Here is a 27986-nt window from a genome sequence, read left to right on the forward strand (position 1 = left end):
AACATTAAAGCTCTGGTCAAAGATTGGGAAAAGAGGACAAGACACAAGAATTGGAGTAGAGCCTCGGGTTTAAGAATATCCAAAATGTTTATCTCTCCTTACGCAAAAGGGTGGACAGCTCTCCTAGACCAGAATAAGGAGGATATAAGACTGATATTAGGAATGTTGACAGGACATGGCCCTCTGAGGAAGCACCTTTTGAAGGTAGGCCTTAGTCAGAGCAGCGAATGTAGACTCTGTGGAGAAGAGGAGGAGTCAGCGGAGCACATTTGGTTGGATTGTCCTGCCATCGTAGAGACTCGGAAAATATACTTGGGAGCATATCTCCTCAGCCCCAAGGACATTAGAGAACAGGAGCCCTTAAATCTGATTGGTTTTTGCAAAAGCCTCGGTCTTTGAGGGCACAAATTAAAGTAAGGGAGGCGCAAAGGTCCTTTTAGGACTAAGTGCGGGGACAAACTGTCCTCTTCCCTCAGGAAGGAAAAAAAAGAGAAAAAAGTGAGGTGTAGGAAAAGTTTCCAGCACAAACAAAATTGCTTATTTTTTAACAGAGATAGTCACGGATATATGTTCCACTGTGTCCCACCTCAAATTGAACACTATATATACATACATACAAATGTTCTTTAACGTACTGAATAAAAACTAATAGTTTTTAATTTAATTTAATTGACAATCTAACCAATCAATGTTGTGTAAAATTAGCAAGGTAGTGTCTGTCACTACAGGTTTACACACTCTAGGAGTTTCACTACACCACGTGTTGCGTAACAGACTCTACCAAGATAGTATGCAACATTCAAGTCTATAGATACATGTGTTAATATATCACGTCATATGATTATCATAAATTAATTTATTCTACCATTTTCATGTTGCCATCATTGTTACCCATAAGACCAATGTAAACATGTTCACTAGCGCGCAGCTAGTGACATGCACCATCAACTCGATTTTGCCTATACAGAAATGAAGCTTTATGTAAATTTTCAAGTGTAAAGTCAGTTCGTTTTCGTGATATTGTGCGGACATACAGATAATAGACAGAAATGAAACTATTCCAACAACTTGTATCCAAAAATACCCGTGGAATACAATCGCGACAGGTGTCAGGAAAATGGTCTCATTTATATTGGATATATAGTTAGTGGAAAATTGTAAAGCATTGACAATGCTGCTTCACTGTCTTGCAAAACCAAATCTCCACTTATAATTTCCATGTTATTATTATTGTTTACTGATTTCCCTAATTCTTGATTAACAACGGACCAGGTGGTCTTTGATATATTTTCTTTTTAGAACTATGTATTTTATTAGTATTATATTCTAATTTTACCAATTTTATTTTGCTCCTTAGAGCCAGTTTACAATTATTGTACCGAAACTGATTTTTTTTATTTTGAGAATCATCTTTCAACAATAGTAGTTCTCGCTCCTCCACACTTAAATTTCTAATTTCTTCCGTAACCCATTTCTTATTCTTAATTTTTGAATTAGAGGATGTAGGTATTTTTGGAAATGAACATTTGAAGTAAATAATAAATATTTCTAAAAATTGTCATTAGGAGATACTGGTAATTTCTAAGGGTAACATAGTAAATTTCGTCCCAATTTTCTTCTTCTAAATCTTTCCACCTACGAAATATCCAAAAATACCCGGTGCTGGATATGAGCTTATATCTCATCAGCTAAAACAACGGTACTTCATATTGCTATAGATAATAATGTACCAAGTCAAGATAAGACAATTGATATAGTAACTAATAGACAGAATTATCTAACTGTAGTTAATATTATCGTCTATTGCAGTCATCTATTTTAAGAAGTCAACTGAAAATGTTATCAATTCTGTCATAAGTAAAATGCTAACGCACGTCTATGGCGATTGCAAGGGGCAGGTGTAAACTTTCTGGATATAACTGTTATTACCAACTTTCCGAATATAACTGTTATTACCACTTGTCATATTAAAAATTGTAATTTACTCTCTATAAAATAACTAGCAGTTACCCTAGGCGTAACACATAATTTTCTGCTGAATAATTGGTAGATCATAATCAATTCTTTTTAAATGGCTTGCCAAACACTTGAGATAAATTATGGTCATTTGAAGATATTCCAATCTATTTTAGAATAATTAAAACTAAAACGGCTATGTTACATGGATGGGTTAAACACTGTGGTATAGCGTAATGGGTTAAACGCTGTGGTGTAGCGTAATGGGTTAAACGCTGTGGTGTAGCCACTTAGAAACCAGGAAGGTGACCAGGTCCAATGCCATCAACTGTCATTTTTAGTGTTGAATACGCATAGTGTTTAAAAATTTGTACACTATTTTAAATCAATATTTTTTTCAGAACATTGTTCTGTTTCATTCTAACAAATTTAAGTTCTAATAAGACAAATTCTTCTAAAATGTATAGCATAGTACTCTTTATAATTTTTTAAACTTTAAAATATAGTTCGGTTTTTATATTTAAAAATGTAGGAATTAATTTAGAATTATTGATCAATTTATTAATATTACGAGAACATTTAATTGTTTTAATTGTAAAAATGGTTTTAAATTTTTTTAATTGTGAGCATAGTTGTAGAAAAATAATATCATTCTATAAGAAAATATAAAAAATGCAAACGTTAGTTAACTACGTCCATAAGTATATATTTTGAATTTTATTGAAAAAAGAACACGTTAAAATGCTCAATACATGTGGCAGTGAAGGAGTTTAGTGGTAATTTGACCATTTGAAATGAGCTATATAGAATAGAAGTATAGGTGCACTTTTTGTTAAAATGTTAATTAAATAGTCGAATTAAACAATTGAGAAATTAAATGAACTTAGAAGGTACTGAAGTGTAAGAGGTAAAAGTTACACTTGATCTGTGAATGTCTCATGATATGAGGTGATAAAAGTTGAGTTAATCTGCATGACCTTGACATTGTCTGATAACTTTAACCTTTTCTTCATTATCACGGTGACTTACACAAAAAAATACTTTTACAAAGATTGTTTTAGTCTGGTATTCCCATGTCTTATTAATTAATTCGTTCTGAAAATGGTTTATTTAACTTAAAACCAGTAAACTGGTAAATAACATTTTGTACTGAAGTAAATTTTGTAATGCAAAGAAAATCTTGGCCTTTCTGGGCATATAATAATAATAATTTATTATACTGCACTTATTATAAAGGCATTTTAGACGAGTTGCTAGACTGACTTTCTGTCTGATTTGAACGTTCTAATTTTATTTTTTAAACATAGTCTGAACCTTAGCCACATTCTTAACCATGGACACTTCCTCTTTGATATCACAAAGTTCCTCTGTAATTTCATTATAAAGTCACGTTAAACTGGGTAATTTCAATCCTTCCTCTGGATCACTGGGCATCCCACGATGTAACTTGCCATCTAGTTGAATAAAGTAAAGGCAACTGCTTGGACTCAACGAAATCACTGGTACCACAAACTGCAGTCAGAGCTCACTGGATTTAGCTTTCAAGGCCGACAGCCCAATTTCGTGTAACGGAATACACTAGAATTCTTATTCCAGGAGCCGAAAGCCAATTTGCTCTGTTTAAGCACAAAACCTGATTTTTCTTGAAATTGATAGAGACATTTTTCCTAAGACAGAAATAGATCTTAGTTTTGGTGAAGGTTGACACGGCAGGTATCAAAAGGGTTAAAAATAATAATAATTTTCCCTCAGATTATATTTTTCTCAGCCTGAGGCACTTAAAACTGTTGTCACACATAAATGTTAAATGGTGTCAGCTAACCATATCTAAACCCTTAAAGTAGCAACGTTCAGTCTTTTTGTCTAGTTTTCTGATGGTGATATAATTATTATTTATGTGTCTAACGGCGGTTTTAAAGTATATCAAGGTAGAAAGATATAATTTGAGAAAAAATTATTCATTCATATTTTTAACCATTTTAATACCCTTCCAATTCAACCTACACCAAACTACCACGGCTGACGATCGATTTCTTTCATAAGAAAAATTCCTCAATGAATTTCGAGAAAAACTGGGTTGCGTACTCATGCAGGGTGTTCACAAAAGGGTGTCACAAACTTCCGTGTAGTATTCTTCATTTCAAGCAAAAAAGGTCCTATAAATATAGTTAGAAAGATGTGTCATTTAGTTGCTGTTCACCATTTTGCATTTTTTATAAAAAAATTCATGTCTCTAGAACTATTTAAAGTTAAGGAAACCAAATTTGGCATATAGGTTTGAATAAATAAGAGGAAAATAAAAAAGTCTTATTTTCTTTAATATTATCAAAATGGCGTCTATTGAAAATATTTAAAGACAAGTAACAAAACCTGTATAGTTATAAAAAATGTACTAGACACCAACTATTTGACCAATTGAATTAAAATTCTAAAGGTACTCTGTTTCAACGAAATCCGTCATGAGCATGAGCGAACACAACCACTTTAAAGGCTTTGTTAATATTAAAGAAGATGAGACAATTCTTTTTCCTCTTATCTATTCAAACCTTAGTGCAAAATTTGGTTTATTTAGCTTAAATAGTTCTAAAGATATGATTTTTTTTAATACACAAAGCGGCAACCAGTGGCTAAACTACCCATTTTTCGACATATTTATAGGACATGTTTTGCTTGAAATGAAGAATATTATCAGCCACAGAAGTTTGTGACACTATTAGTTGTGAATTTAGTGAACACCCTGTATAGTACAAATTAGCTCTTGGCTCCTGGACAATTAAACTGGAGTTGTTTTGTAACTCAGCAAGGAAGCGTTCAATGGCCTACAACCTATAGAGAGCTGCCGAGAACATTTTAAGAACCTCAGAATCTTGACTGTATATGCAATGTACATTTGTGAGGTGGCTCACTATGCATCAATAAAAAAACCAGCCCTAGGAACCGACCTTCACAACTACAATACAAGACATGCAAACCGCTTCAATCTCCCAGCTCATCGAACTTCTCGTTTTCGCAAAGCAACCAATATATGCCGGTATAAAGATTCCTCAACCACCTACCACAAGACTTCAGACAGGGAACTGATGCAACACTAAAGAACAGACTGAAGAATTTCTTGTTGGACAATCCAATCTACTCAATGGACGAATTTTATCAAACAACCTGGACTTAAGTATACATATTATATTGTATTACAATTTTATGTAAATACTTATGTTTGTATACAGTATTGTTTTGACACCATTGCATTTCTTAAAAAAATTGTATAAAGAATATTCTGAACTTCTGAATTTTATGATTATTTTATCATACCACTCCATTTTATAATTTATTATGATTGGTGTAGGTTTTGCTTATACGAATACAGTGCATTATTTATCTAGTTATATTGAAATAGTTTTATATCGTTGATGTAATCTTAATATGAATCCAAAATACTTCTTGAAACGTGAACTAGGAAGATACTCTGTATTCAAAATAATTCGATGCCGTAGTATTATGTATTTAAGTTAATTGCTGGAACACTCTAGTTGCTGTAATTTATTCAAGGAATATTTTTACATCCCAGTGATAGGAAAGTGTTGCAACGATCATGAATAGAAATGATCAAACCGATTACACTCAAGAGATCATAATTAGCTGCTGGTCAGATAAAATGTGATTGATACTGCTCAGTAATTGACTGCTGAGATGCAAATGAGTATTGGTCAAGGCTCTCGTACTTCTCTACTACACAATTGACTCAATTATTTCCCACAATTGTGTACGTTGTTTCAGCTTACAATGTATCAGGCTTATTACACGGACGGTTCAACGTATCACACACGTTGCACAGTAATAATACATGAAAATTTCATATTTTTTTGTTAGTTTGGGCGTCACAATTTCTGTTTGTTAGCTAAAACTGACAAAGCACGTATATTTCACAATGTAATCTGTCACATAACTAAGTATTATTATTTATATTCATTACAAATATTACATGTAGAATATCTGATTAGGCTCTCCGAAAATAAAAATAAATAAGCATTTCAATTTTATTTAATATTTTAAAATAATAAAAAAAAAATTAATATTTTTTGGAAAAAAATAAATAAGAATCGCTGGTTTGTTTTTCTGTAACATGTATGAAAATTTTAAGATTGTACTTAAAACATGTATGATAAATTCAACTTATTCTATGTACTTATGAGCTGTCAACAATACATACAAAATGGAAATGGCACAAATGTAATTTTGTTAAAAAACATCCACAATGGAATGGAGTCATCGCGATAAAATATGAAAGTATATTTCTTATATAGCAAAGTTAACAATGAATTGTTTAATGAAATTTCAAAGCATTTGAAATTATGGGGACACAAATTTTTCAACTTAGACTTTCCAGGGAGTGTTAAAAGATTGGGAGATCCTAAGGACAGTGTAGCATTGGGAGGCATTTTAAGGAAAAATACATAATTTATTGTAATATTTTAGTGGTAATGTATTAATAATAATAATATAATATAATATATATATATATATATATATATATATATATATATATATATATATATATATATATATATATATATTTGATGGATACTTATTTGATGGTGAATAGAAGTAAAGGAGGCACAGAGGATCTTTTAAATTTAAGTGCGGGTTGTTGCTCAAGTTTTTCAGAAATAGGAGGCTAAACAAAGATGTGACAATGCTGATATGTTATTCAGTCATGTGTTTGTTTTTTTTTCCTACCCACAGGAACTTTATAGTACAATCGATGATTTAAGTAAGTAGAAATAAGTAAAAACAGTACTGGTAAATAAATTTCAACTTATTACTTTGTCGTGCTGTTTCATTACTTGTGGTTACTAAAAACAAAATTACAATAAAATAGTTAGATTAGATGGTAGTCGGCTGAAATGTACAAATTATCAACAATATCACATGTGTTATAAAAAGAAGTGAGGAAAATAGTGTGGATGAGAAAAATCCAATTGGAATCAAAGGGGCTGGTTTAAAGTAATAATCTTGTAACTTACTGAAGTTGGCCATTAAAATGGTTGTAGCAGCAGTAATCGGATGTCACAGGAGAAGGCTTAGGAGGAGGAGATGGTGAAAGTTGCAGAGCTCCTCTACCACTGAACTAGTGCATAGATTCGATAACTGGTTTTTATTATTATTACACGCGCAGCCAAGGCTAGTAGATGATTTATGTTCTAGTCCTGTAAACTGCATAATGTGTGTGGCCCGGTGTCATCAAATATCGTAACACAAGATGTATATGATTTTGTTTACTTTATATACATCCATTATTTAAGTTTGGCTCAGTGAATTTATGTATGTTTATTTAAATGGAGAGTTTGTTAGTTTTCACAACGACTGACCTCAATTGATATTTGTAACAGTTAAATTATTTCATGTAATTAACGTTATATGTAACGTTAAGTTAACATGTAATTTATCGTCATATCCTAATCATAAGAAGTCAAAACAGTTTCTTTAACATCAATAATAAATATCATCCTGGGGCTTTTGTAATTTTGTAAGTTTGAACCCAATAATAGTTATTCCAAACCGGAGACTTTTTATTGAAGTATAAAATAGTAATTTATGCCCGCAGTTTATTAGAGTTGGTAAAAAGTCATTTTAATCCCACACAGAAGTTAATCCAGTATTTTATAATTATAAGTATGATTTTCACTGATCGATATTTCCAATTTTTTCATGAATTTTTACTAAAACTTACACACACATACACAAACATTACCAAGATAGTTAATTAGTGTCTTTCAAATAAATAATGAAGTGTAGCTTTATTACAATTTAGTGATAGTTAATTGTTTGGTGAGGTTACTTTTTACAAGATCCTCCCATAAGTCAATGACATCCAATTGGACTTGAAATACTAACGAGACATGTTAGTCTAAGCGTGCAATACTTGACAAAAATTATGTCCTACTTAAAACAAGGTAAATAAGTCATGAGGTAAATGGTGCAAGAATAAGCCACTAATCATTTTTACGTACAAATCTGATGAAATAAATAAATCCTATTAATTTTTACTCTTCGATTTATAGAATTAAAATTTTATGAACATATAATTCTCCACCCCAAGAAAATAAAAATTATGACAATGTTAGAAGACTAAAATATTTTAATCATTCTTCAGTTTGATATAAACAGAAGGAGTTGTTTTATTTAACACAAGTGGAAAAATCTATATTTCTTTTTTTATATGTGATCAAGAATTTTTATAGTTGCATATATACATTTTCACAATTTCCGGCACAGCTGGGAAAACAAGTGACATTGTCAATGATAAAAAAATTATATAGGCTACATGTATGCTTTCCACCTGCTCCTACTAACATTAATGTTTATGAAATATGGACATTGTGATTTAGATTATGGATTACTTTTCACGAAAAATGAAAAAAGCAAGACTATGTTCAACTCAGTTCTTTATTTCCATTAATTTTGCATGCAAGTTATTTTTATTTCACATCATCAATAAGGTCCTGCAATGTATACAAAATGTTTTAATGGGTAATGAAAACGAAGTTAAAGAAGACTCCACGTTGGAATATTTTATTTTCACGTCATTATAATTGTAAAGTAGTATGATAACAGAATAGCAGTCATATATAATTTACAATAGCCCCTGATCTAGCCCAATGCATCTCTCTCAGCGGATTGGGAAGCTTTAAATCCTGGCATTGTGAAATAAAGAGTAGAATAAAAAGGCTGTAACAGTGCTGAGTTTAAGTTAAACGTTTCTTGAATGAATACAGACCTCCATAGAGAGTCTGAAATATCACAGTATTTTTATATGTTAATTTTCTGGTATAGCGTGAACTACTTAACACAGAAGATAGCATGACACCGGCTACATAAGCCTGAGGCTAGGATGTCCATTCATTAGCCACTTTTCTTACCATCCACATCCTGTCCTAAGGTAGAGTGTGTTTCAGATGAAATCTGCTGATTCTACACAAAACTCCTTAGCTGAAGGGACGAATTGAAGTTGAAACAGGTCAAACGCAAAGATAACAAACCTTACGGCATAGATTTGTTTGCAAAGGTAATCCTTGATAGCTTGTTTTCGTTCTTTCGGAACTCATCAGCATGGCGGAGAGCCATGGAACTTGGAAAGCCTTGAACAGCTGGTGCTGCAAAGTGTCGTTTGACCTGTTTCGACTTCAATTCGTCTCTTCAGCTAAGGAGTTTAGTGTAGAATCAGCAGATTTCAGCTGAAACACACTCTACCTTAGGACAGGATGTGGATGCTAAGAAAAAATACCTTTACCTAAATTAATACTGCATGCCTTACTGTCTTTGACTTTGTAAAACATTAACCACTGATGTGTTGTGTAAGCTGATTAATATATACGCTCTGTGTTACAGGACTCTCAAGGACCAAGTGGATGCTGCCATGGATAAGATGGTTGTGCTGTTTGGTGTAGAGATACTGAATATCATCCCCGGACGTGTCTCCACAGAGGTTGACGCCAGGTGAGACTAACACTCAGATCCAACATTACTCCATGTCCCAAGATCTATCTCATTATTCCTATGTATCTGATGACCCTCATTTTACCAAAGAATGTTCAGTTTGTACCTGCTAGTTGGACCTACTCTGGGTACAACAAAAACTGATGTATCACTTAAATCTGGGTAACCTTATGTATGTCCAGGAACAGCACATCACTAACCACAAATGTCGAGGTGCAAGGGTAAATCAATAGGTCTAGTCTACTGCGGAAGTTGACTGTTGGGACTTGTTAGGGTTCCCTAAGTGGTAAGGGCTGTTGCTAGTCTAGACATAAGGGTGTGCCTTTTTGTAATGGTGTTTAGCAGCTCCATAGTTTTTTCTTTAATTTCTTGAACGGTTTGAAATCTTCTTCCTTTCAGGGGTCTCTTGAGCTTTGGGAAAAGAAAAAAGTCGGCTGGAGCCAGGCCATGTGAGTAGGGGGCTGAGGGATGACAGTCATTGCGTTATTTTGCACAAAACTCACAGATGATTAATGCAAAGTGAACAGGAGCTTGTCATGAAGAAGAATCCAATCACCACTTTGCCACAGCTCAGGTCTCTTTCTTCTCACAGAATTTGGCAATTGTTTTAGGGTTTCAAGATAAACAAAACAATTAATTGTCCGACCTTTTGGAAGGAATTCGTAGTAGACAACCCCTTTACAACCAAAGAAAACTGTAAGCATAACCTTCACATTTAGTTTGATTTGATGAGCTTTCTTGGGTTTTGGAGAGCCTTTTCATGTCCATTGTGATGATTGGACTTTTGTTTCTACACCATAACCAAAAAACCCATGTCTCGTATCCCGTAATGGCATGTTTCAAGAAGCTCTCTTCATCATTTTCCATTTCAAGAACGTCTCAGAAAAATGAATTCGGAGTTGTTTGTGGTCTTGGGTCAACAGTTTTGGAACAGATTTTGCCGCAACACAACGCATTTGAAATTTTTAAGTTAAAATTTCTTGCCATGAACCAAATGAAATGTTCCAGTCTTCTGCCATTACACAGATTGTTAGTGGAAGGTCTGATCGTACCAGAGCGTTCACTTATTGTCATCATTGATTGATGTTGGAAGGGCGTTTGGAACGAGCATCATCTTCTGTGGATGTTCGGCCATCTTTAAACCTCTTGTACCACTGATAACATGATCGGCTTAAATATTCTTTATCAAAAGCATCTTGTAATATCATAAAAGTTTCAGAAATTTTTTTTTAGTTTTACACAAACACGTTCTTCTTTCACATTCACTTTCATTAAACAAGGAATAACCAAAATTTATAAAACAAAACCTGAAACAAACTTTGCTTATTTTTGTTTCAGTGACTTAACGAGTGATATGAAATGACAGCTGTGTTACTGTTGAGTCAGAGAATACACTGCTGCCAACTACATCGTTATGTGACATTTCATTCTCATACTATATAAAAAGTCCGGGAACTTTTTGATCACCCCTTGTATGTGACAAGCAATGGTCACTGTGTATAAGCAATAGCACAAACAACATGTCATATGTACTAGGGAAGGTGGAATATTGATTAGCATAATCTTAACACTTGCTGTTGCGTTTGATATGTGTAAAATCGCCTGGGTTCATTCTCTCCAGGCTGGACTAGATGCTATTGATGCAGTCGGATATTACTTATTTTTTTTAGTGGCAGTTCATTGTTTAACTTTTTAGTTTTTACGTTTTGTTTTGTGCCCAATTATATATTTGGGGTTTTGATACCTTAAGGAGGGAGTAGATGTCAATCATTGAAATACAGTGTCCTACTCTTTATAACCTATAATGATGGCAAAAGTATGAATCTCTATTATTCTATCAAATCATCCATCGTCAGTAACAAATCTTAAACAAACAAAAAATTGTTGGAATTGAGGTGCACTTCATGCCACATGCTAAAAGGACAATTTTGTATACTATTCGATAAAAACTGAATTTTTGATGAACCAAATCACCTGTCTTATCAAACTTGGTTAAATATTAATATTCAGATAATTATACCAAAGACCACTTCTTGTAAGAAATGTGCGTGGACTTTAATTGTCAGTTTTAATACGGTCACCATTTTATAAAAGTAGTAAATACGGAAACGTGTATTTCTTAGTATTTTGAGTTATTTTAGAAAATTGAAACTGTTATCATGAAAACATGTTGTATTTATCCCATCCCTAATATAAACTCAAAACGAGGTTTTTTGCTTTAAATTTTTTTTTTCATGTGTGCGCCTTACAATACATATACATACCAAATTTTGTGTAATTCCAGTGTGTATGTATATCATTTCAAAAATTTCAGATATTTTGATTGTGAATGATGGATTTAGCTCCAGTTCTCCAGGAATTCAAGTCTGTGACAGCGTCAGATTCCAGATGCTGCACTGAGAGGAAGGTGAACTGGAGCTAAACTCAACATTCACATTGAATCAACCTTAGCCACATTATATTTTAACTAAAACAAATATATATATAAGTAAAAAGAATTGTGAATTTCAGAGTTTTTCTGTAACGTGCATCAGGAATTTAAATTTTAAGTCCTTAGTACACCTGAAAGTAACCAGTCTGTTACGTTAGTAATAATGTTCAAGTTAAATTACTAAAGAAATATAAGGCTAATTTCTAAATCACTCATTACAGTGACTTTAATCCAGGATACCGTCTCTTCAGATACTGTTTTGATGTGTTCTCTCGAGTGTAAAATGTCTTTGTAACATGTGTTTAGAATCTCGTTTGACAAGGAGGCTAGCATCGCCAAGGCTCGCAAGATAGTCAAGCTTTACGAGGAACATGGGATCAAGAAGGAGAGGATTCTGATCAAGATGGCCTCTACCTGGGAGGGTATTCAGGCTGGCAAGTGAGTAATCGTTCACTTAATCACTTATGTAAACAAAAACTTAAATTATTCAGACATCGGCTTTTGGAAGATTTATAAAATAAAACAGATCTTTGTCCATAAGTTGAAATTAGGATCCAATAAGACTTCTCCAATATTACAATCATTACAACTTAACTAATCATTACAATTCAGAATAGCCAACTTTTTTTGAGTTGACATTAAATTTTTCAGTATAATCAGACTAGCTAAGTATGGTAAGGGTTTGAGCTTCTGCTTTTGTAAATTTCATTTTACAGGTCAATAATAAAAGGAAAAATAGCTTTTGTGAGCAAATAGCAGTTTGTTCTGTGTTCTCTAACAAACATTTACTGCTTTCTCTAAAAATATATAACGTAACATAACTTTATAAAAAATACTACAGAATAGTATGGCAATACAATGATGCTGTTTTACTTTGCCAGCTTCTTTAGCAGATTGTCATACTGCATACTGGCCTGAGGACCTTCACTGCAATACGCATTTTGTGTGGTTTATGTCATATGACCCATATAAAAGAAAACATCATTTTTGACACGCAGGAGTGAAAAACATAGCTAGAACACTAGACAAAAAAAAAAAATTACACATGACCCATTGCAGACTCACCAAGACACACACAAATGACCCCTTCCAGATTGGAGTATGACTGTTCAACCTGCTACCAGAAAGGATAAAATGTCTACCACAAAAGAACTTTAAAAACAAAAACTTAGATGAATATTGATAACTCAAAACCAATTTTCAGTCTTTAATATCAACATATTATTTCAAAGTGTATTGACGATTGTACTGCCTTTGGCTTATTCAATAAAAACCGTAGAGAGAATATATTTAATGTAATATTTCAAATCTGATGTAATCTCATGCAATCACAAAAATTGCACAGAGGTTTTAGAAATGATTTAGTTATTGGTCACATCACTGATAAATTTACTATATATGTATATACTATCAGGTGATGCATCAGTAGGTCTTTTTGTGTTAATATAAATATAGTCTCAAAAGGGTTAAGATTGTACAATGTTTGATTTGTTTGGTACACAGAACCCTGGAAAAGGACTTCGGTATCCACTGTAACCTGACGCTGCTGTTCTCATTCTGCCAGGCCGTGGCGTGCGCCGAAGCTGGTGTCACTCTCATCTCTCCCTTCGTCGGACGCATCCTCGACTGGTGAGTTTTCCCCCCCTCCATCACCAACTATACCGGGTATCTTAAAAGTTATCCCTCCCTATTAATTTTCTTATGATTGACACATTTAGACCATTTACTGGTTCAAAGTGGACTGAATGTATGTCACCTACTAACTGGTAACCAATAAGAGATAACATGGTAAAACTAGCTATTGGTATTCCCAGGACTTCCTAATGGGCTTCGGTCAGACAAAACAAAACCTAATAAATGCTATGTTTAATCATGGTTTTTTTATGTTTGTTGATTCTTGTAATAACTTTTTTTATGATTTCAGTCGGGGTAAGTTCTCAAAATAACTAGTGAGTGAATGTTTTATCTGCCTTACAATAACTTTAAATGTAACTTAAACTGTGGGGGTTTTATAAAACAATTCAAATTTGGCCATCAAATTTGATAGAGTAACATTAGAGACCTCTGGTTTGTGCCATTCTTATTTTTTTATATATATATATATATATATATATATATATATATATATATATATAATACCTTTGAAATAAGGTGTTGACTTGCTAGGGGGTCCTGTTTAAAAATGTTGACTTACCTACAAAATACCTCGGAGGGGGGGGGGGAAGTAAAAAATTTTCATACATCAAAAATTTCTCAGTTGGTCATATAAACATACCCCCAAAGTAAATCACTCCACCTCTTTTTCTACAAGTTAATAGGGGCCAGAGGGGGGGGGACTTTTAAGACAACCAGTATTTATGATGAAATACAAATATGAATAAAGGTTCTTAGTAATATATATATGTACAATAATTCAGTTGTTATAATCAAACTGTTTATTCCATAATTACAAGACGTAAGGAAACATAATCTTTTCAATACAAGTACTATTATTTGTATTATAAGCAATACTAAAGATCACCTTCTAACTCTAATTTACATAATAGTTCTTAAACACAAATTATACTGTTTAAAACGCTTTATAATAGCATCGTTTTCATCATAAGATATATAACTTGATAGAAATTTAATTTATGAAAAAAAAATTAAATAATTAGTACTCAGTTTAACGTAGATATTTCCTATTGAAGTGATAACCTAAATACTTGTTATCGTGTGCAAGTGTTGAGAAATGAAACTGATATAAAAACTAGTCATGGTTTATTACACAATTTTCACTCAGTTTTACCACATGGTAACTGAATGAAACTTCAACACAGTTAATAAAAAAAGTCTTTATATATTAAAACTAATACCTCAAAAAGAACTACATTTAAACTCTTTTTTTAGAATTATAAAAATTTATATTTTGTGATTATAGCACAAAGTAAACTTGCATATTTAATGAGATTCAAACAGAGCATCTAATATGTTTTTGCATAAATGTGTTTGAATGATCATACTAATACCAAGTCTCACACAATTTTACAGTATTTTTCCTAAAAGAATTAAACAAATTAATATGCTCCTAAAAACTATTTCAAAATAGGACAATGCGGCAACCCATTGCCTCTGCACAGAAGAGTGGGTGGGTGCGTCACCCATCACTGTAGCGTGTCCTTGAGATGATTCACCCTCCCCTCCCCCAAACAAATCACCACCAGACCAGCACCCCGAATAACTAAACTACAGTCAACTGAAACGGTTCCATGAATAATAACTTTTACATAAATAACGAGCAACATAGTTTACATTCAACAGCAGAACACTGGGTCACCCATCCGTCTATGGGTAGAAGAGTGGATGTGTGTGTGACCCATCACTCTAGCGTGTCCTTGAGATGATTCACCCTCCCCCTCCCTAACAGTCGACTCACTCCGCTACCATTCGATATCTCCTTACTGCATAATTCATTTCTCCTACGCCTTTATTCTAATACAGTATTTTTAGATGTAATTGGGTAAACCAAAATATTGACTATCGAAAATGGCTGCCTCTCCTCTTTATTTCAGGATTTTACTGTAGTTTTATTCTGTAAATTAATGAAAAACAATGCTCTAATTTCAGGGTTTTGTTCAAATAGATACATACTTAGTTGAACTTTTCTTACCATAGGTTATTTTATGGTTTTAAAAGAGCACACCACATAGTGAAACCGGTAACCGGTATCAGGTGTCTCTCAGATATAGTAGAGCGATGGTAATTACTCTCAGATTAAAAATCACAAACTTACTCTTATGTATTATCTGATATAAAATCTAAAGATTTTGAGTTAAAATCTTATCTTTTAGAGTAAATATCTGGGCAGCCAACCAAATGTTCCCTCAGCGTTGAATCATCCCTCCTGGGACTCTGTCTGTGAGGTTCATTTAATTTTCCTGCCAATTTGGCTATTGAAGTAGCTTGTTCATCTAAGCCTCAGAACTCATACAGTGCTGAACCACTGGCTTCAGAATTCCAGAGTCAGATGAATTACTGACGAAAGTGTAGGCTGTAGGCTAAATGTTGAAACTATTGTCAAATCCAAAAATTACAGTAGTATTATGTAAATTAACGTGAACAAAGGTTGAAATTCAGTTTTCATACTTTTTGGTACACCTGCTGTGCATATTCTGTCAGCTGTTTCAAGAAAACAACATAACCTCAAAACCTTTTTGACATATTGTTCTAAACACATGCTTTGTATTACATTTTGTTATATTGTGTTATATCTTAGGTTATGTATGCAAGTTTGCGTTATTTTTATTGATCTTGTGAAAACTGTGCAGTCAGGTTTAGCTGTTTATTGATATGGGTACTACACATAGGAAAAGAGAAAGGATTATAACACTTAGTGAGTATGCACCAATGACTCAGAGGGACATTGCAAAGGAGTGTTATGCAAGTTTGGGTGCTTTAACCCTTTTAGTGCCAACGTATACAGACGTTTGAAAAAACTACCGAGAAATGCCAACGTCCGTATATATGGACGTTCGGAGTAAAAGTCATACCGCAATCATTTTTTAACTTGTTATAAATTTGTTGGTATACAAACAATCAGAATGAACCAATCTACATAAAAAAAATAATAATAGTAATATCGTAAGGTTAGTCAGGTGTTTAGCCATGATAGAAATGGCCATGGTTGTTGCATCAGACAAAGTTGTGTCAGCTGATAGTTCACGTCTAACCTCTGTGTTTGGTTGTTTGTGTTGCTGCTTCCACAGTGTTTGTTTGTTGATAAATAGTTTACTAACAATGCTGTATTAACATAAAAAGTAAACTTCAATAAAATGAAACGCTCGCGATCTCCACTTAGCGAGAATACAGTTCTTGGCTGTAAAAAAGGATTGCATCCCTTATGTTTGCCTCACCATATTTGTGTTACCGCCTAACTATAATACCTATGTACAAAAGTTTTTAATGGTTTCATAGTGGAAAATATTATAAGCTTTATAAAGAAGCTAAATAGTGTAAATAACACAAAAAAGTGAAAATGTAACTTTCTAAAAAAATTAACATGATTTTTTTTGTTTTTGAAATATTAATCAAAACTTTTTATGTGTGTATTCAGTCTTAATTCCTCTTTCAAGTGATAGTATGTGTTATAGTGAAATAATTTTTTTATAGTACTATTTTTCATGTGAAACTGGAAAAATATAAAAACTGTAAGTAAAATGTCTAATTTTTTAAAATGGTTTAAGTTAATTACATTTAGAAATATAATTTGCTTTATAGTTTTTTATAAGGGAATTTATTTTACTGCAAAACAATGAAAAAATTAGGAAAATATCTCAATATTTGTAATTTTTACAATTTTTGTAGTAAAACACTGCAAAACGGCTAAAATAGGCCTGGCATCCTTCAGTAGTATTATGTGAAAAATCACTGGCATTTCTCAGACCAACTTTTGATTTTTTGACTGGCACTAAAAGGGTTAAACAAAATAATTAAACAAAAAAAAAAAAAAAAAGGAAATAGGGTTTGTTTAAGTGCAGCGGAAAGGAAAATGTGGAAGAAAACGGAAGGCTACTCTACGAGATTAAGCCTTTCTTTTGGGTGATAACAAACTTCATCCCAGAAAAACAAGTTATGACCTCCAGCAAGATTTAGAAAAGGCTGGAGTAAGGATTCACGACTTAACGGTACGCAAACGACTCTTCGAAGGAGGGTGAATAGCCGTGAGACCGCAGAGGAAACAATTTCTGATGATGAAAAATTGACTAAATTGGGCAAAAATATACGCTCACTGAGCGCAGAAGATTGGAGAAAAGTGTCATTTACTGATGAGACACACTTCCTTGTGCAGGGCCAGCGATCAAAATTCATTCGAAAGGCAGTCAATAAATCACTTTTTGCTAAGTCATTTTAGTCAAACAGTTAAACATCCCACTAGGAAAATGTTCGTTCTGGGACTGTTTTTCATACTCAGGAGCTGGCACTCTTATTCTTGTGAACAATGAAAAGTACAAAGCATTGCTGGGGCAATGCTTAGCTATAGAGCTTGACAAAGTCCAGGCCAAAGGGACTGCAATTTTTCAACAAGACTCAGCTCCGTGCCACGTTTAAAAGACTATGATGAAATACTTCAAGTATAATAATATTACCCTTCTGGATTGGCCTGGGAATTCACCTGATCTTAATTCTATTGAGAATTTGTGGACAGTATGTAAGACTAGACTGCAAAAAAATGGACTGTTGACAAAAAACTGGTGGAAGCAGTGATTCAGGTGTGGTTTAGAGATGAAGCAATCACAAACAATTGCAACACACTTGTAGATTCCATGCTAAAAAGATTCTAGAGTTATAAAAGTAAAAGAGGAACATTTTCCATACTAATTAATGGTAACAGAGTACCTAAAAGTACCTTTGGCCTAAATAAATCATATTTACAAGTTGATTGTGCTTGTTCACATTAATTCGCACAATACTGTATGTGTGAGCCTTTCAGACCTTTGGTTTTGAAAGAATTTAATGAAAAATCCTATTAATAATGTGTCTTATTTTGTCATATTCTTTATATCTAATTTATTCCTGTTTCAAATTACTTTAAGAAAAAAAATAAAATTGGACTAAAAGTTACATTTAATTAAATGACTAATATTTCAAATGCATTTTTGCAGAGACTTTTTAGTCAAGCTTGGTGTTATGATCTATATTTTTAGGAAACCGAATAACATATTTATAAGTTTTATTCAATTCAGTTCAATCATACTTTATTCATTATTTGAAAAGAAATACTAGTAAGAATGATGTTTGTTGTTGTTGTTGTCATCATAAAATATAATACTATATGTTATGCATTGCTGTATATATTTCTAAGTATGTCATGTAATAAAACTCTTCATACGAATAAATTAACTTTGTAATTAGTAGTCCTTAAACATGCATTTAAAACGCTTAATAGCAATAATTTCCAATATGTCAGAAGGACTTTCTTATAAACTTTATGGCTGCATAAGTTTTCTTAATATAAAAATGTACATTATGTTACAGCATAACAGGTTCATTACTACAGTACATCTTGTATAGTTGTGGTTGGACCTTAATAAGAGAATATATTTGACTACTGCAACTAACTCTTAAAACGTATATGCCTTATACAGGTAGTTAGTATAAGTATAGGAATGCTAAATAACAATTTTATTATTTTTTAAACTTTTAATATCAAAGGATATGTGGGGATGTATATTTCAAATATAAACAAGTTTATGGGTGGTACCAGAGCAAAATTTTGACATCAGTGTATATATAAACCATATTGTATTTTCTTCACTATCCATTTCGTACGATTATTCAAAATTAAATTATCAACAATTCCTGAAAATCATTACCACTGCTACATTTGAATTTATTTTATTTTTGTTTAATTATGTATTGAAGGAAATAGAAAAGAAGTTTATTATTCATAAATAAATTGCTATATAATTAATGGAGGTTATTTCAATTTCTTTTAAAATTTTTCATTTTAATTTACTATTGCAGATAAAAATGCCAGATGGAAATCCCTTAATATAACAAACGAAAAAAAAAACAAAAGTGGATCTAGAATTGAACTATGGGGTAGTCCATACTTAACAGTCTGTAGATATTTTACTTAAAAGATTTTCTGAATCGGCACATACGGTAATTTAACATTGATTATGTAACTGAAGCAACTTATGATAATAATTAATTGTTAGTTTGTACCTGATCGTCTGTATAGTACAAGTGTAGTTTCTTACAAATGACTGGATTGTCGGGTTTGATGATACGGTACAGAGTCTCATTAACCTTAGCCTCCACCAAACTGCGGATCCTGGTCTTGAAATAGTTGAGTGCAGAGCTAGTGACAGAGCTGGTGAGACTGCTGCAGACCTTACAGCTGGATCTAAGACGCACCTCGAAGTCTCCAAGCTGCAGAAATCTGATGCTGTTTATTGTTACGAAGCACAGGGACTTATCCCCCATCGTAGCGTCTATCTGGATGAGGTTGTCCATGACCGAGGTCTGGAGACTGCCAGAAGTGCTGAGTCCGGCGATGCTCAGTTTGTAGGTCTCAAAGGTAACGGTCAGGTACTGGAAGGTGATAGGCAGCACTATATTCACGCTGTTGTTATGTACCGTGAGCAAGAGGTCCCCTCGGCGCCTGATGGAGGAGACGCTTGCTAGAGTCCCGTACGTCGCGTCGAGTGTTCCACTGTTGTACAGGAACGAGGAGGAGACATTGGCCAGACTGACCGTGTCGGGGTACTTGCTGAGCAGTTGCTCCATAATGAAGTCGGCCACATTGTTGATGAGTGGTTGGTCACACTGTTGTCCGACCGTGGGATGGGTCAGGGCCAGCAGCACAAGCAGTGCAGCCAACATTGCACTAAGACTGACTGGACTGGGCAGTGACTCACTCGTCAGCTTATTGATGACTCGAGTGTCTACAGTGGTAAACAGTGACTGGACTGCACGCCTTGTTAGCTCTAATTCTGCTGACCTTCATAACTCAATAGGCCCGCTGTTTTCTCAACTCTGGAAGATTACAATACCCAACAGCTGCTTGTGTTTAAATTAAGCCTTATTGTAGCAATCAGCACTGTAGTTTATAATGAGTATTATACAATAATCACTTTAGCACTGTTAATTGAATATTGTTAAGCCAATTAGAGCCTCCTTCTGTATACATAATTTTTTTACTGTCTTTATTATTTGAATTTTTGAGGTAAAATAAAATTATATACTTAAACTATAAAAGTAGTAAACTGTTGAATTGGGTTTCTGACATTTTTATTATATAAATAGATGAAAAATATATTTTGGATTATCATTACTTCAAATAGTTGTAAAAAATCATATGGTTGGCATGAAATTCCCACATCAATAATGGAGTTAGCAAGTCCCTGTATTGATTTTACATAGATGGACGGTTATTATGCTGTATATATACTTCATAAACATAGGTTGAACCTATAACTACCACCTGGTTGGAATTAATGCTTTTACACAAAAATGCTTTCCTTTATAGAAATAAACCACATTTAGATACACACCTATTTGTGTGTGCAATTTAACAAACATTTATTAAATAAACCAAAATGATGTATAAATAGATATATGCATATGCCTTTTCATTTTTGGCAATTAATAAATAATAGTTGAAGTGCACAAAATACATGATCAATTTTTTAAAATCTTAATTTGTTTTCATGAATAATTATGCACACCATACAAAAACAGTGAACCATTAAATAAAGCAAATGCCAGATATGCTATGCTCAATAATAAAGCATTCTCTTGCTTATCTCTCAAACCTCACATTATCTCATTACAATGCTATGAAATCATTTCCATCTCTACTGACAGTTGAATTTATATTTTTAGCTCAAGAGTCTTGCTCAGTCATGTTTACGCAATGTTTTGAAATATTAACTAACTTTCATTTGAATATTTAGTGCAATTCTCTTTTGTTACAAGTTAAATATTGAATCAACTAACACTATTTGTCCGCATAAGACTAAAACTTCTCTTTCACTTTCTTATCACATATAAATCATTTAAACTAATATTCTATATACCAATTATTTGTCATATTGTCATAAATTGAAGAGCCAAATAAACTATTAGGTTATAATTTGATTTGAACCAACCCAGTCCATACAAATATCCCTGTATTATACCTATGTGCAGCATGTAATTTGTGTATAAAATATATGATGACTTTAAAATTTAAGTTTTGGAAAATAATTGTACTATTGCTGTTGTCAGTTATTGGAGCCATATCACATCTGACAAAGCCATGTAGATTGCACTGAATGTTGTAATCTACTAATACGTCTAACTGTAACAGTAGTGCCAGTTGGGAGCGTTTTGTTAAGATGTCAGAGTGACGAATTGTGCATACTAATCTGCTGTCTATGTTACCCAGTGGGTCCAAAGAACCACAACCTATCAGTTGTATAAGAATGTCTGTGAAAATTGTTAAGTAAATTCAGCAATTGAGTTAAATAGCAAATTTTTTATTATACAGGGTGTGGTAGATAAGTAATGAGACTGGCCGCCACACGGCGCCCCAGTCGTTCGTAGTGCGGTCTCCACCTGCAGGTCACGTGGTGTGGGATCTGAGCTAACAGTAGAACCGGTTTGCAGTCATGTCGTAGCTCTGGTGCAGTGAGGGTTGAGCTTCGCGTATTACGTTGTTTGTGTGCCCGTAACACTTTTGAAAACGCTGAAGATGGATCGTTCGATAGAACAGCGGTATGCAATCAAATTTTGCTTTCGCTTGGGTAAAACTGCTTCGGCAACTTTTGCTATGATTACGGAGGCCTACAAAGAGCACGCCCTATCAAGATCTCAAGTGTTCCAGTGGTTTAATGAATTTAAAAACGGGAGGGAATCCGTTGAAGACATGGAACGATCTGGACGCCCTTCAACGAGTCGGTTGGATGAAACGGTGGCCAAAGTGAAAGAACTCCTAAACTCCGACCGTCGTTTAAGCCTCAAAATGATCGCTGATGAGGTCTCCGTGAATAAATTTACGGTTTCACCAAATTGTTACGCAAGATTTGATGATGAGGAAAGTTTGCGCAAAATTGGTTCCCCGAGTGCTCCCCCGCGAACAAAAGCCTCGTGACCTCCTATTTGGCCCGAATAGGAGTTGAAGTTCTGCCACAGCCACCATACAGCCCTGACATGAGTTCTCCTGATTTCTTCCTATTTCTGAAGGTAAAAAGATGCCTGAAGGGTCATCGTTTCAATGATATTCCGAACATCCAACGTGCTGTCACGAAGGCACTAACTGGGATAACTCCAACGGATTACAGTGGGGCCTATGAAGCTTGGAAAACGCGCTGGCAACGTTGTGTCGACGCCCAAGGCGGGTACTTAGAAGAATATTAACGTTTTGTACAAATCGGATCAATAAATTTGTTTTTCTAGACTGAGTCTCATTACTTATCTACCACACCCTGTATTGATACACTCTTTCACTGTCTAATCCATTTAATTTAAAATTTGTCAATCATTATTCCTGAAATTGTGAAATATGCCAAAATCAATTTAATATGTTTTATTTTCTACATATTGTATGAAAGTTAAAAGCCGATCCCACAATAATGCAACTTTATTGCGTATTTGTTTGTTTATAAAATAGCTTTATAAATATTGAATATATGACAAATATACTTAGTTTTTATTTAAATAATTTATATTTATAACATTACTTACTTACTACTTACTGCCGTGGCTCCTGGTACCCAAGGTGGTACTTTGCCTCGCCAACACACTGCCTCCAGATCTCTCTATCCATTGCCTCTTCTTCCCTTCTTCCCAGTTTTCTTACGTCTCTTCTGATCTGGTCTCGCCATCTCAACTTGGGCCTTCCTGGTGGTCTTCTGCCCTCCGGATTGTTTACAAGGACGTTCTTGACTAAGGAGTTGTCCTCCTTAGGACAATTATGTATTTATAACATTAAATACATAATAATTAATAAATGCAGCTTAAATTTCCCCAAGTATAGTAAAATAACTAAAGATCCAAAAAAAAAAAAAAACTTTTCCAAACTAACAATTATAATTGGCATAACATTAGTGAAGCCTTTAAACATTGTATGTATAATTGGCATACTCCTTTTTATAGTATAAATACATTTTTAAATTGCAATTTTGATATACAATTTTAGCTTAATAACTTTTTAATTATTCTACATAAACAGACTAATTATTGATTTATGCTACTGTTTTAATATCTACTTTAAAGTATATTTTAAATTACATACAAATGTTCAAATTGAACATTTTTAACAATAATAATTGTAAAAGTTATTTTCAAGTATATTTTAAAACTTTATATTTATAAATTAGCAAAGTGATTGATCTAAATTAACTGTTGAGTAATAATTCTCATTCTGCTGCAATAGCTACTAAATTTTGTTTTTTCAATGTTTTTGAAATCAATTAAGCGTGTGTAAATTAGAACAATAAGTTGATTCTTGCCTATCACTTGACGTGCTGGAAAAAGTTTTTTTCTGTCTTTCAGTACACACGATATCTTGAAAAAAAAAAAAAAAAAAAAAAAAAAAAAAAAAAAAAAAAAAACTAACCTATAGACTAGATTGCAGGTCTGCATTTCCATGTAGACAGCACTGAGTTCGATTGTGGTGCATTTAATTTGATTGACATTATATCTGTCAAATGTTTGACATGCATTTTCGATTCAACTATCAGGAAATGATTGGCTAACAGGATAACTGTTCATAGTTAGCACTTTTTTATTTATATAAATGTTAATGTACTGAATTGTGATTGAGAGCATTTACTTATCCAGTACATTGTTTAGTGTAAATAAAGTCAGTTTTGTATTTCTTATCTGTCTCACTGAGTGTAATTGCTGGCTACTTTTAATACCCAATACATTCCTATAAAGATATTCAGCTCCTTTAAGTGTCTGTTTTCAATCAGAAATTCAGGATAAATTACACAAATTCTTGCTCATGAAATAAAGCATTAAGTAACGGATTCGAGTTACATTTAGATAAAGATGTAACTGTATGATAAGAATTTATATTAGTCTTTTTCACTAACCCATGATGTTCTGCAGGCATGTGGCCAACACGGACAAGAAGATGTTTGCGCCCCATGAAGACCCTGGGGTGCAGTCAGTCACTAAGATCTACAACTACTACAAGAAGTACGGTTACAAGACCGTGGTAATGGGTGCTTCTTTCCGTAATGCAGGTCAGCATCAGTAGAGACTTATGGTGGTGATGTTTGGTTACAGTGTTTTCATGGTAGTTCTAGATTCTTGTACCGTTCCCAATCAATATAGACACTACTGAAAGTCCTACTGGTACACAAATAACACAAGTAACATCACTTGTGTTGGTCAGGGAATGTTACACAAACATTGGCCAACATTAAAATCAAATTGTTCTTTATTCAATGTATGTTTACCTGTCTCTAAATTTAATACACTCCGTGTTGCTTTTACTTTATTTTTGGAGTCGTTTACTATTTCACTGAAAAACTGCTTTTTATTGCTATCTGTGTGTCGTTTGATTTCCGTTTTTTAGTTCTAATTAATCTATATCTTTTTAGCATTCTGAATTCGGATTCAAATGCTACAATTTCTAATTTCTTAGTTTTCACTTAATTACAAATCCATTTACTTTCTTTGAACACTGTTTCATGCTGTTTTGGAAAATTAACATCGAAACAGTGTTTAAAAATGCAATAAAAAATGTCTTACTTACAATTAATAACATTTTGGTAAACTTCCAACCAGTAGTCTGGTGCTATATTTTTCAAAAAACGTACCTATATTACTTTCGGTGGATTTCCCTGTCTTTTTCCATGTTAAGCTTACAATCAATATTTTTTTCTCCAAAAGTTGGCTATCATGGTCAGAAATGTGAGTAATGAGGCATGTAACTGTTAAATTCTTAGAATTCATGTTGGTAATAAAATTATCAATTGTGGTTTCTGACCTTCCAGTCACCTGAGTTGGAAAATACACCATAGATTTCATGTTGTACCTACGAGGGGTATCCAAAAAGTAAGTTTCCATTAATTATGAAAAAGTTAAAAAGACTCAAAAAATAACTGAAACACATTTATTCAACTTTTTACATCATACCTTATTTTTCTACATAGTTACCATCCCTTTCTAAGCACTCTTGGTATCTAGGAAGTAGTTTTTTTATTCCAGCATCACAAAATTCACCCGCCAAATTTTTTAAGCCAAGTATCCACCTCATTTTGAAGGTCATCGCAGTTGGCAAATCGCCGACCGCCAAGGTGTCTTTTCAGCTCCGGAAACAGATGAAAATCGCTAGGCGCAAGATCTGTTGAGTATGGAGGATGACCAAAAACATCCCACTTAAATTTCCTCAAAAGTTCTATTGTTGCACGAGCAGCGTGTGTGGTCGGGCGTTATCTTGAATAAGCAGAACCGTGCGCGACTAAAGTCCGCGCCGTTTATTCTGTATTGCCCGCCGAAGTCTGGTGAGAACTTCACAATACCTTTCTGTATTTATGGTTTCGCCACGAGGAAGATAGTCAATCAATAACACTCCACGGCAGTCCCAAAAAACTGTAGCCATTACCTTTCCTGCCGACTCAAAAACTTTGGCTTTTTGAGGAGCTGCCTCTCCTTTTTTTTGCCACACCATACTCTGGCGTTTGGTCTCTGGAGTTGAGTGGTGAATCCATGTTTCATCACCAGTGACTATTCTACTGAAAAGGTTTTCATCTTCATCGTCAAACAATCGCAAGAAAGACTGGGCAGCAGCCATTCGTTGTTGTTTATGGGCATTGCTCAATAAGCGAGGCACCCATCTTGCACACACTTTTGCAAGCTGAAGATCTTCTGTCATGATATTGTGCACAGATGACCGGCTAACTTCAACACTTGACGGCAGTTTATCCATAATTTCATCGAGAGTCACTCGCTTATCATTGTCAATAACTGCTCGTACAGCATTAATGACGTCAGGTTGCCGAGAATTGGCCGGTCGGCCACTACGCTCATCGTCATGAACATTTTCTCTTCCTTCCAAAAACATTGCACGCCAACGACGGACCATCTGAACGGACATAACATGTTCATCATACACTTGACACAACTGACGATGAATTTCAACGGCAGTTTCGTTTTTGGCGGTCAAGAAACGAATAACACTACGGACTTCGCAACTGGCGGCAGAACGCAGTGGAGTCTCCATGATGTTTGGGCAGCAACTGACTGAGAAGCGTGACAATGGGCCAGTGACCGGCGCACCTGTTGCCAACCGAACCGCGCTACATATCCCCGCCCACAGCTGCACGCTGTGTTACGTACGCGTATTTTTACAGAACAGGGAAACTTACTTTTTGGATACCCCTCGTAGTTAAAATATTGACAAAACTTTTAAAATTATTATTTTTCTTTAAAACATCTAAATTGAAATGACCTGCAGTATTTTACCTACCTACCTAATTTTTTGTCTGATTTGTGAAATGTATGAACAATCATAAGTGATGGAATGGTATACAAATGGGTAAGAGCTTTCAAAGATGGTCAAAGGAATGTTCATGATGAGGAATGGAGTGGATAACCCTTTATTGACCACCTACAGTTTAATACAGAAATTGTATGAAAAGGTTAAAATGACCCTTCAAAATTTCTTCATTATGTGTGCTATGTATGACATTCTCATTGAACTTTTAAATGATCAAAAATTGTGTTCTCAATGGGTACCAAAAACTTTGACTGATACAGATAAGAAGAAACTTTTCTGACTTGTGTTGAATGTTATGGGGTGACAATTATTTAAGCCAAATTGTCACAGGCGATGAAACATGGGGAAGACTATATTACAACAGGATCAAAACAGCAATCCGTGGAATGGTGGCATTCAAAGTTCTCTAAGCTCTTCAGTGGTAGCCTAAGTTTGTTCAAACATTTCTTATTATGAATAAAGTTATATTTGTTGACATTGATTCACCTAGCTGTTGGGTCTTTATTATCCCTGTTTAAAACAAATATAGCAACTGCCTCTAAGTACAGTTTGAAAACTTTTGTTTTATAAAATTAACATTCAAAACAAATTAAATTTTATTTTTTAATTTTTTTAAAAGTATTGTAAGTGAAAATAAATATATGATTGTAGCTTCATAACAAGCTTTATGAAAAACTAGCAGTTACCCATGACTCGCATGCAATTTAATTTTGAAAAATAAGGACACCCTTCTCTTTAAATGGCATTCAAAACAATTCTAAGATATATGATAGTCAGTGAAAGATATTCCAATTTTTGATCTATTTTAGATTTGTTAAAAAATGGGGCCCTGAAGTCAAAAATTGAAACTTTTTTATAAGCACCTAAAAAAGTTATCGTATTTCTCTCCAGTATTTCATGATATTTTTATTGACTATCTCCAACAATTTCAGTAACAATTTAACTATTTTAGGGCAGTGTGGAGAAATCCTGTTTAAAGGAAGACGAAAGTCAATGACCCTGAGCTTAACCTTGCTGATCCCCTTTTAATATTAATATTAATAACCTTCAGTTAACACATTTATGATGTAATAAATTATGCCATTTTACTGTAGCTGATTAAAATTTAAATAAAAACAAACTCAT

At 33.7% G+C, this 27986-nt stretch overlaps 2 protein-coding genes across 2 annotated transcripts in view; one reads left to right on the top strand and one right to left on the bottom strand.

Moving 5' to 3' along the window:
- Positions 1–7097, bottom strand: part of LOC124357981 (thymidine phosphorylase-like) — a 51689-nt gene extending 44592 nt beyond the window's left edge. Inside the window, exon 1 of the mRNA XM_046810155.1 lies at positions 6978–7097. Within this exon, the coding sequence (XP_046666111.1) occupies positions 6978–6990 (13 nt within the window). The 5' untranslated portion in view covers positions 6991–7097. The remainder of the gene's footprint in view (positions 1–6977) is intronic.
- LOC124357982 (transaldolase) overlaps positions 1–27986 on the top strand; it is a 62827-nt gene that overhangs the window by 25247 nt on the left and 9594 nt on the right. Inside the window, exons 3-6 of the mRNA XM_046810158.1 lie at positions 9343–9450; positions 12188–12319; positions 13385–13510; positions 24464–24600. Of these exons, the coding sequence (XP_046666114.1) occupies positions 9343–9450; positions 12188–12319; positions 13385–13510; positions 24464–24600 (503 nt within the window). The remainder of the gene's footprint in view (positions 1–9342; positions 9451–12187; positions 12320–13384; positions 13511–24463; positions 24601–27986) is intronic.

Source organism: Homalodisca vitripennis, chromosome 3, assembly GCF_021130785.1.
Source record: "Homalodisca vitripennis isolate AUS2020 chromosome 3, UT_GWSS_2.1, whole genome shotgun sequence".
Classification (NCBI taxonomy): Eukaryota; Metazoa; Arthropoda; class Insecta; order Hemiptera; family Cicadellidae; genus Homalodisca; species Homalodisca vitripennis.